General features: G+C 40.3%; 2 protein-coding genes across 2 annotated transcripts; one reads left to right on the top strand and one right to left on the bottom strand.

The window, feature by feature from the left end:
- The first annotated feature begins 3,765 nt into the window (after positions 1-3,765).
- Positions 3,766-5,255, top strand: LOC126371093 (cuticle protein-like). Its single transcript, XM_050016299.1, has 2 exons — positions 3,766-3,785; positions 4,134-5,255. The coding sequence occupies exons 1-2, from the start codon at positions 3,774-3,776 to the stop codon at positions 5,139-5,141; spliced, it is 1,020 nt and encodes a 339-aa protein (XP_049872256.1). The 5' UTR covers positions 3,766-3,773; the 3' UTR covers positions 5,142-5,255.
- Positions 5,256-7,204: 1,949 nt separating this feature from the next.
- On the bottom strand, positions 7,205-8,208 carry LOC126371117 (cuticle protein 16.5-like). Its single transcript, XM_050016331.1, has 2 exons — positions 8,197-8,208; positions 7,205-7,657 (listed from the first exon to the last, which is right to left on the bottom strand). Exons 1-2 carry the CDS (start codon positions 8,206-8,208, stop codon positions 7,205-7,207), a joined length of 465 nt encoding a protein of 154 aa, XP_049872288.1.
- Positions 8,209-10,709: the final 2,501 nt, after the last annotated feature.

Below are 10,709 nucleotides of genomic sequence, written 5' to 3'. Positions count from 1 at the left end.
TATGATAGCAGTAGCTCGAGCCCTAGCCTAACCTAACCTTACAATCCATTGACGGCATTAAATACTATTTACTGTTCTTTCTGTTGTTATGGTCTCTACAATTTGTCTGATACTTAAAGATTCATTACTTCTGGCTTCGTACAGGTCTTCAATAGTGCAGGTGTTAGGGCACTTAGGACAGCACAAAAGGTGAGCCATAGTTTGTGGTGATACTCCACACTCGCAATCATCGCAACCATCAACCAGGTATCCCCACCTGCAGAGATTATCCTTGCAGCGGCCAACCTGTGTCCGGAGCCTATTTAAAGACAATGCCGTAAGCGTGGCCAATTATTGGTCAGCAAAAATTTAGCTTCGATCGCCATCGACTCGCAAAGAAGAAGATTACTTCTGGGACAGCTATTTAAAAAGTCGGTACTTACATAACAGTTATTTTTTTTTAGTATATAGGCAGATAAGTGAGGTAGACTTATGGATTTTTTTCAACGTTCCTAATAAGGAATAAACTTATTTACTGAGTCTTTGAGGTGACGCTATAAAATATCTAAATTACGACTCCATATTTTAGATTCAGTATGAATATTGAATAGTTCGACAACTGATCGCATTAATATTAACAAGTAGGTAAGTAGTGCTCTGCTCATAAAATCGAATGATAGCCTAGACAGTGATATGGCTATTACGTCGGTATAACAGAAAGCTCTAAGCTGGTAGCTAAGTGAGGCGTGGGTAGTTACTTCATCTGACTAGTCGTAAGCTACGTAACATAACATAAATAGCCTATTATACGTCCCACTGCTGGGCACAAGCCTCCCCTCAAGCATACTCCACCACGTTAACTGTTGAATGAGTTTACAAACTCTAACAATCAAAATGTGTTCACAAAGAAATTCAAGCTCTCGGCCCTCGAACGACAAGCTCTAATTAGGTTCTCTAGCCACAGATGCGGCCAATCAGCGATACCGACCCTGCCGACGCGACGTGGTGGACGTTTTCCCTCTTTCAGCACTAATTTTACGTCAGTAAACAAGTACCCTACGTCATCTAAAACATATCGAAGTATGGCCGATACATTCTTGACAGTTTTCAGATTTTCTTTATTCACGCCAAATCATTACTAATGATACTTCAATGACCTGTAACTGATTCATGTTGTCTTCTAAGTTGTTTCCTTCATACAAAAGACATCAATGAGTCCTTTGTTATTGTTCCATAACAATTATTTTATTGACCGTAACTTTAAAACTACAACTAATACCTATTACTACTTTTAAACTACGTTTCGATGAAATGTGCAATATTTTCTATGTGGGATAATATTTAATCCAATAAAAGAATGCGCGAGTTGTAGTTTCTGAGAAATGCGTGGATAACTATTCATACCCACACCTTGCGAATTTGGCACACGTGTTTAGAGGCAAATTATAGACTAACAAATACAAAAATTGTACAATTCCAGCAATATTACATACATACGGGTCAAGTCGGAAAACTCTCCGGCCTACAGCACGTCATAATGTGCTTTATGTCTGATACCTCGACATAAGCAATAACTGTATCTATTGGTATAGATAGATAGAGAAATGGTACTTGCAATGGTCACTAACAGGCGTAGCACGCTATGTAAGCGCGACGCGACGCGACGCCACATAAATTAAGGTCTTTAGTACACGTGACTACCGGGACATCACGATATTTTCAGGATGTCGCACTTCAAAGGAAATATCTTTTTACTTTATATTATATTTCTTATAGAAGAGCCAAGAAAAAAAAACCAGATACCTATTTTCATAAGGAATGGGAAAATTTATAGTTTTTAACATCATTTGTGTGACAGACTTTTCATATTTAAGTCGCAAGCAAGTCGGTGCGTGAACGAGGAACCTGAACTCGTCTGTCAAATTTGACAACTCGCGCTTGGACATTTACTCGCTCTACTCGCGCCGTTAGCGTGCTAGGCCTATAACTATGTATGTATGTATAGCTGCAAATTGGGTACATAACTCGAAGTTGCAGAATAGCATACTTACCAAGTTCAAAGAATGTTTCACAATACTACTTACTGCTGTAAACTATCGTGAACTGAATACCGAATGTTCTTGCAAAAAATTGTACACGTTTTTGGTTATCACGTGTCAAATGAGTCTGCTATCTGCAGACTATCTGTCCCTCTGCGATTGTAAAAATAATGTACAGAATAAAATCGAAAAAAAACTTGACTCAGACGGGACTGGCACCCACAGCTCTTGTCAAGCCGGGACGAGCGTGTTAACCATAACACCACCACATGCGAAATTCTTCGGTATATGTATCGTCATTAAGCTGACGCAAAAAAAATCTTTAAAATATTAAGGATCGAAGTGGTAAGTATGATGTAGATTGGATACGGTTTGATAATTATGTTTCTCGTTCAATAGGTGTGAGAAGTTAATCATATTTACATTTATTATAAATACCTTAAATACGTTTTAGACTACTCTGGGCGCCATCCCACTTGCGACAGACCGAGTACCTACTGCGGGGCGGAAGGCAAGAGGGAAACCACTGCCCTATTTTACCCTAAACAGTAGCATAGAAAATGCTGCTCCGACGAGAGTGTGGCTCTTAAATTGATGACGATGAAATAGGTTTTACGAACTGCTTACTCATGTAAAAATCCGAATTTCATATTTACTTATCGTAAAATTGGCATTCCTTAAAATTACAGTACTTATCTAAGTATATAAAAGTAACCATAACTGGTGCGTTTTATTTTTGACCTTGCTAATTGACTAATTGAAACACCAGAAAAATGCAAACACCGGACTCGACCTAAAAATCAAACTTTTATAATAAATAGATAAATACAATAGATAATACTTTTTCGATTCTGCTCCGCACCACCCAAATCCCCTGGTAGTTGCGGCTTCCGAATACATCCCGCTTAGGGACGGTACTGAAAAGTATCGGCGTCCGAAGGACGTAATATACGATCCCGACGACCCGATTACTCTAGCCATAGAGGCAGCCAATCAGCTCGCGACACCAAACACTTCAGGACCCCGATACCGACCCCGCCGGCGTGGTCGACGATTTCCCTCATTCAGCGCTTATCGCTATCGACCCACTAGGGTCGATTAATTCTTTCAAATATTTTTCCTCTCAGACGACGCCCTGAGCCGAGGTTCGCGCCCAACTGGGCACCCTCAGGCCTGTTGTCTTAAACGTTGTACCGGGTGAGAGCCTTCAGCGCTCCCCATTTGTCCGGCCAAGTAGTTAATGCCATCTGCGGCTAATCTACAATAAGTCACGTCAAAAAAAAAAAAAAAAAAAAAAAAAAAAAAAAAAAAAAAAAAAAAAAAAAAAATAGATAATACTTAATGATGTACTTAATACTCGTACTCGTAATAAACGATAGATGCAATACTTTGGGCTATTTAAAGACCATGAAGGTTCAATTGGAATTCATAATATTCCTCGTTAAATACATAATTTATATTCCAAACTGGTGTTATAATCTGCCTACAGAAATTCAGATTGTAATAAATTACTTATATTCGATTGGGTGGAGTAAGTATCACCCTGACATTGTTACAGTTAAAGAAGACAAACTTGTTTCAAGCAGTCGTAGTGCATTCTAATGCCAATGCCATAGATGTGTTTTTTCAATGTTTGTAGATTGCAAAGTATTCGCGGAGCCTCTCTGAGGATTCGATACCAGTTTGTCCAAGCGGTATAAAAGTGAATGCAGATGTCGTTGAAATTATTCTGTCACTAATAGACACGGCTTGAACATGTACGGCAAGGTACGGTGGATCATTTTACAAAGTATTTTTTTTTGTAAAAAAGAAATATACTTAAGTCAAATGTGAAAGGCGAATTTTAGTAATTACCTTCGCTTTTCATTATATTTTTATATTCATAATGGTCAACACAATGTTATTTAAAAAAAAGTAACAATCACAAAGGTTTCAAATTATTTTGAAAGAAATGGCCAATTGTTTTCAAGGCTAGAGTGAATAGGCATAGTATAGTCACATCGCCACATACCAACAAGTGATATTGTATTGAAAAGTGAACCGATATTGTAAAGAAAAAACAAATATTATTTTAAAATACAGGACAATAAGTAAAAGCTGTTTTCTTTGTTACAGTTCTTAGTATTCCTGTGTGCCGCTGGCATTGCGTCGGCCGGTAATCTTGCGGGTGTAGCTTACGCTGCCCCTTACGCGGCCCAGACCTACGCTGCTCCCGTCTCTTATGCTGCGCACACCTACGCCGCGCCTGCGGCCTATGCTGCGCAGACATACGCCGCCCCCGTGGCTTACGCCGCCCAGTCATACGCCGCTCCTGTTGCGACTTACGCTGCGGCGCCCGTTGTAGCTAAGACTTACGCCGCTCCCGCCGTCGCCACCTACGCCGCTCCCGCTGTGACCAGCTATGCTGCCCCCGTCGTCAAAGCCGTCGCTGCAGCCCCGGCTGTGGCAACTTACGCTGCTCCCGCTGCCGTCACCAGTTATGCCGCCCCTGTCGTTGCTAAGACCTACGCCGCTGCTCCAGTCGCCACATACGCCGCCGCTCCTGTTGTTGCCAAGAGCGTGGCTCCGGCTTACTCCTACCAGTCAGTGACCAGGCACTCTGTGTCTGCACCTGTTGTTGCTAAGACTTACGCCGCCGCTGCCCCCGTCGTGGCCGCCCCCGCGGTGTCTTACGCTGCAGCCCCGGTATTGGCTAAGACCTATGCTGCTCCTGTGGCCACATACGCTGCTGCTCCCGTGGCTACCTACGCGGCTGCTGCTCCGGTCGTTGCGAAGGCAGTCGCTCCCGCCGTGTCCTACCAAACTCAATATTCCGCCCCAGTAGCTAAGACTGTGGCTTACGCGGCCCCTGCTGTAGCCGCTGCCCCTGTGGCGTATGCCGCTAGCCCGGTGTACGCTAAGGCTGTTGCCGCTCCCGTTGCAACTTACGCCGCGGCTCCTGCCGTATCGTACGCCGCTCCCGCTGTATCCACGTACGCCACCGCCCCCGCCGTGTCCTACGCTGCCCCTGCCTACGCTGCCGCCCCCGTCGCCCCCGTTCTCAAGACCGCGGTCGCCTACTCCGCCGCTCCCGCCGTCTCACACGTCACTTACTCCGGTGTAGGTGCTAACTACGGCTGGTGAAAATACCAAAGCAATTGTTGATATTTTTAATGAAGACTGTATTTTTTATGAAAAACATGTAAATAAAATACTTTAATATGACAAACGAAAGCCAATAAAAATCTCGAAACAGAATTTTCTAGTTTATATCAAGTACTTACCTATTTGTAGGCAGTAAATGTTTTGTTGTAAAACAAAGGATATTTTCAAAGCTATCGCAGTTATGTGTTCCTGTTAGGTTTATAATAATACAGATTTTCACATTTACATAACAAACTAGATCTCTATAATGTCAGAAGTTGAAGACGAATGACTATTTTTTGTAGACTACTAACTACTAATTTGTGTAAATTGGCTAAACACAAGGTCATTTTGGTAAACAAGGAACATTATAACAAATTAATTATTAGACTTAAATATTCAGGTTAGTTTTTTGTATATCGTATGTATGTAATGTTTTTGGTGTTGTTTTGTAATATTTCGCCATTCACTTTGTCTTTACTATTTTAAGCAATGTTCAGTATTCCTTTTTACCGATTAAAAGAATAAACCATCAAAAAGTTAATTACATGGTTATAGGGTTGATTTGGTTTACAAAGCGGAAGTGTGGCTCAAAATTACCTATAATAGACCATAAGATCAATCGTCTAGAGACTAAGACGTCATTATCAATATACTTTAATAGGGGAGATTATTGACAAAAGTGACAATAAAATATTTACTAAATAAATAAGAATAAAATAAATTTAAATAAGAAAATCTCAAATCATTTATGAAGTATTTACTATTTCTTGTAACCTTATTCTCGTCATATGTTGAAGCATGTCTACTTATGAGTCATTTTACATTAATTTTCCAATGAACTCAACACACAAATATTTAACCAGGTAATAAATGCACATTCTTCAAGCTAAAGGTCGCATTATTAAATCAATACCACATTTAAATGGTAGCAATTTATTAATACTGGCAATAATGGTCTCCGCCCAAGTAGTGAATGCCATATGCGGGAAATCTACAATAAGTCACGTACAAAACAAAAGGCAATAATAAAAGCACGTGATACTATCGAGTTACCTCATAAATGCAAAATAGTATTTCTTCCTACCAAGAGTGGGATTAAGTGGTTGTACGTGTCTAGCGATAGCCAGTAACATTATCTTTATTTATTATATTAGTTTAAGCTTTAGTGAATGGCCTAAAGTGAAAACTAATAGCTTATCATTCTTACAATGTCGTAAAATCGGCTTCAGAAATCTCTAATGATGGACTTTCCAGGCTGCGTTAAAAATATATAGATGGCGCTGTACAGAATTGCCTTCGTTTAACTTTCTAGTAAGTCCATTTTTAGTGGGCCCAGTTATCCATTATCAAATTACAAAAGGGCAAACTCGCCCCTGGGCCCAGTTTAAGACTGGGACGAGATGCCCCCTAAGTCGTCATTTTTTGGTATTGATAAAAAATTACACTTGTTCGTACACCCAGGCACAACACACCTTCTACCCATTATTATTCTGATCATAATAAAGAGAAGTATGAAAAAGAAAAGCAAAGCAAAGCATTTTTGAATAATTATGTACCTACTAGAGCAATGAGACAATAGGTAATTATCAAGAACACCAATTACAACACCATCTATGTTGTTTTTGCAGAATGTAACCGGGAACGTTGCTCATTGCCTAGTTATAAGCTTGGGACACGAAACTTATACCAGTTGTGACTGTCATTAGATTATCTTGGGTGTCAGTAGGTACCAAACTTTTTTGTTTGTTTTTTGACGTGACTTGTTGTAGATTTTCCGCAGATCGCATTAACTATTTGGCCGGACAAATGGGGAGCGCTGAAGGCTCTCACGGTACCAAAATGATGAATTATTATACATATTATATGAATAGGTAACAGTTACTTATTAAATATGTTTACATCGTATTAACGTATTTATAACGATGGGTAGGTATTACATTAAAGAAAAAAAGATGTTAATATTTTTCTCATTTCATATATTTTTATATCACGAATATTGTATATTTTATAAAGTTTTAAATATTCCTTCTAAAAATAATAGTATTTTGAGACTAGATTCTTCACCAGCCATAGTTGACACCAAGACCGGAGTAAGAGACGTGAGAGACTGCGGGGGCGGCGGAGTAGGCGACCGCGGTCTTGAGGACGGGGGCGGCGGTGTAAGTTGCCACAGCGGGAGCAGCGATGGTCTTAGTCACAACGGGGCTAGCGTATGCGACAGGAGCGGGAGCGGCGTAGGTCACGGCGGGGGCGGCGTAAGACTTGACTACGGGAGCAGCGGCGTAGGTAGCTACGGCGGGAGCGGCGTACGACTTGACTACGGGAGCAGCGGCATAGGTAGCGACGGCGGGAGCGGCGGCGTAGGTAGCGACAGCGGGAGCGGCGTAGGATTTGAGAACGGGAGCCGCGGCGTAGGTGGTGACAGCGGGGGCGGCAGCGTATGCCACGGGAGCGGCGGCGTGCAAGAGGTTGCCGGCAGAGGCGATGCCTGCGGCGCACAGGAGAACGATGACCTGGAAGAACAAAAAAATATAATGATTGTAAGTATACTTATCCAAAAATCCTTCCTGATAACATGAATTGATAAATTAGGACGACAACACACAAGTAAGAATTATTACAATCGGCAATTTTTCTCAAATTTCGTTTTCATTTCACAATTTGTTATGTTTGTGAAGTTAGTGAATAAATAAATAATTAAACAATATTTTGTCTGTGGTAGACGTCGATAATACCAAACTAGGTTTGTATGTTATCGTCTTATTGGGAATACCACATATGCGCCTTTTTGAAAATCACATTTGGAACTGATTTTCTTCAACAAAACCTTTCAATGTTGTTTTTCAAAAAGGCGCTTGCGTGGTTTTCACTATAAGACGACGATGCGATATGCTACCGGGTGAGAGCCTTCAGCGCTCCCCATTTGTCCGGCCAAGTAGTTAATGCCATCTGCGACAAATCTACAATAAGTCACGTCAAAAAAAAGGCGATATGCTAATTAGTTAAGACGTTAAAAATATATTGATTAAGTAATCCAAATTTTCGGCTGTACCTTGGTGTACATGATGATGTTGTTGGTGGCTGGTGTTAGAATAATTTAGAGAGTGATTGTGTCTGCTTATATATCGGATCTATGACTGGTAATGCTAACGAATCTGATGTACCGCCTCGGGCGCTTTCTTATTCAATGTCAAGGCAAGCTCCAACTAAATAACCCGAAATAAACGGAGTGACTAGTCATTTCACTAGGCTACGTCTTACCTGTAGCAATCTTCTTCTCCTATCGTGTGGGTTGTGAGGTGGAGTACTAACCTCATCAACCCTGGTGGCAGGGTTAAAGACCCCTGATATGGCTCAAGTAACGACTACTTACTTACACTAGTAAGTAGTATTAACTAGGATCAAAGGTTTACGCGCCTTACGAAGCACAAATCATCTTACTTTCGGAGAATCAGGTGATCAGCTTGTAATATGTAACCTTTTTTTTTAACGAAGGGGAAATCCTCATGGATACCTCGCCACCCGGGGGAGCAACGAGGTTATGTCGGACTCCTACTGACTAAAATCCCTCCGATGGCCCTCTGCTGTGCATGTCGGGGAGCTCCGGGATCTCTGTCGAACGCACCGGTGCTCCCCTCGCACTTGCTTTCACTAAAGCGCGTCCCGGGGTAGATCCCCACCCCTACGCCATCCCAGTTTTACGGCGATGCGAGGCCATATCGCATTGCCGTCCCTCCCGGAGATCGTGTGTTGAGTGGTTCGGGCCCCCGCCCTTACCACTCACGATCTTCAGTGTCCCCTTTCAGTCGCCTCTTACGACAGGCAGGGGGTCCCTATTCTTGCCCTATTCTTGCGCCCGGAACTACAGGGCGCTGTAATATGTAACCTAACCTAACCTAACCAAATAGGGATCACAAAGTATTTTTTAGTGATATTTCTCCACCGGGATTCCAACCCGGGACCTCCGGATCGTGAGCCTAATGCTCAACCACTGGACCACGGAGGCCGTCTCCACGAGAAATCCACAATCTTTTACGTCTAACGCAATTTACTAGTTACTGGCCGTGGTCATTAATGGGGTTGGCTGGTAACTTCTGATAAGTTGATGAAACAATGTCTGATCATGTAACCAACCAAAATGCATACTGTGTAATCAATCGATAATTCTTTATTGTACAAAAATATAAATTCAGGACATGCACAGACGAATAAGCACAATAGGCGGCCTTATTGCTGAAGAGTAATTTCTGCCAGGTAACCTTAGGGTGAAAGAAGTTTATTCATTTGGGCGCGGGATGATGCGTAATCAATTGCATTACTCGTAGTAAATTTGTTTATGTGTTAATTTAGATGAACATTGGCCCATAGATTATTCCACTATCTAAGGACGAACTAAGAGAACTTACTTTCAAGGGACTAACTTACATACATAATCCACTTACATACATACACTTACGCCTATTTCCCACCGGGGTATGCAAAAACTATCCATTTTGCTTCGATCCTGACATACTTCTCTTACTTCCGCCACATTCATCAATCGTTTCGTACACACACGTTGGTTCACATTAGATCGTAGGTATTATTTGTACTAAACCTTTCCTAAGAACATCCCTAATTTGGTCACGAAGATCCAGTACATACACAATTATTTACAATAAAATAAGCATACAGTTTTTATTTAGACGTATAACATTTTATTTTAGGTAAGTAATAATAATACATTTTATTTCTTAGTTATACCAGTATTCTTACACACTTATACCTAAATGTAAAATATCATTTTATTTGCTCGAAAACAGTTACAATTTTATAACATTGGAAAGTATAAAATTAATTCTTACTAGGCAATATTATCCCTGCTGGGTAATGGCCTCCCCTTCTTTCACCTTTTACGAAAGAGATTTTACGAATATAATTAATTATCTGTTATTTGTGAATAATTCGGTATATTTTACATGTGAATTGTTTTTAATTATTTATTTTATCTATTTCTATAATGTAAATGTCTTGTTTATGGTCTAAGTAAATAAATATTAATGCAAACTGTACTTACCTAAAATCATAATATAATTAATTACTGATAATGTTATTCCCTTCATCTTTCAGCTTTTACGCAGGAGGTTTTACGAATATAATTAATTATCTGTTATTTGTGAATAATTTGGTATATTATATATCTGAATTGTTTATAACTCTTTATTTTATCTATTTCTATAATGCAACTTTCTTGTTTATGATGTAAGTAAATAAAGATTATCGCTAACTGTACTTACCTATAATCATAATATAATTAATTACTGATTATGTTATTATCGACTTTCATACATACATGTCTACATTGTAAAATACATTTTGACTTCCGAAACTATGTAAAATGATGTAATAAACCGAACTGTATGTCCACTGTAGAGTGCATAATCTGATTCCACCTACGCCATGACATTTTGATTCTCAAAGGCCTTACGTACAAGTATCATTTTGTTTTCGTCATCGATAGACAGCTGCTGCCGAGGCGTTGACGTTTGCTGCTGATGTACCTATCAACTACCAACTACCAACAAA

The sequence above is a fragment of the Pectinophora gossypiella genome, chromosome 12 (genome assembly GCF_024362695.1).
Source record: "Pectinophora gossypiella chromosome 12, ilPecGoss1.1, whole genome shotgun sequence".
In the NCBI taxonomy this organism is placed as follows: domain Eukaryota; kingdom Metazoa; phylum Arthropoda; class Insecta; order Lepidoptera; family Gelechiidae; genus Pectinophora; species Pectinophora gossypiella.
The sequence above is the reverse complement of the archived record's forward strand: the minus strand, read 5'-3'. Positions and strand labels throughout refer to the sequence as shown.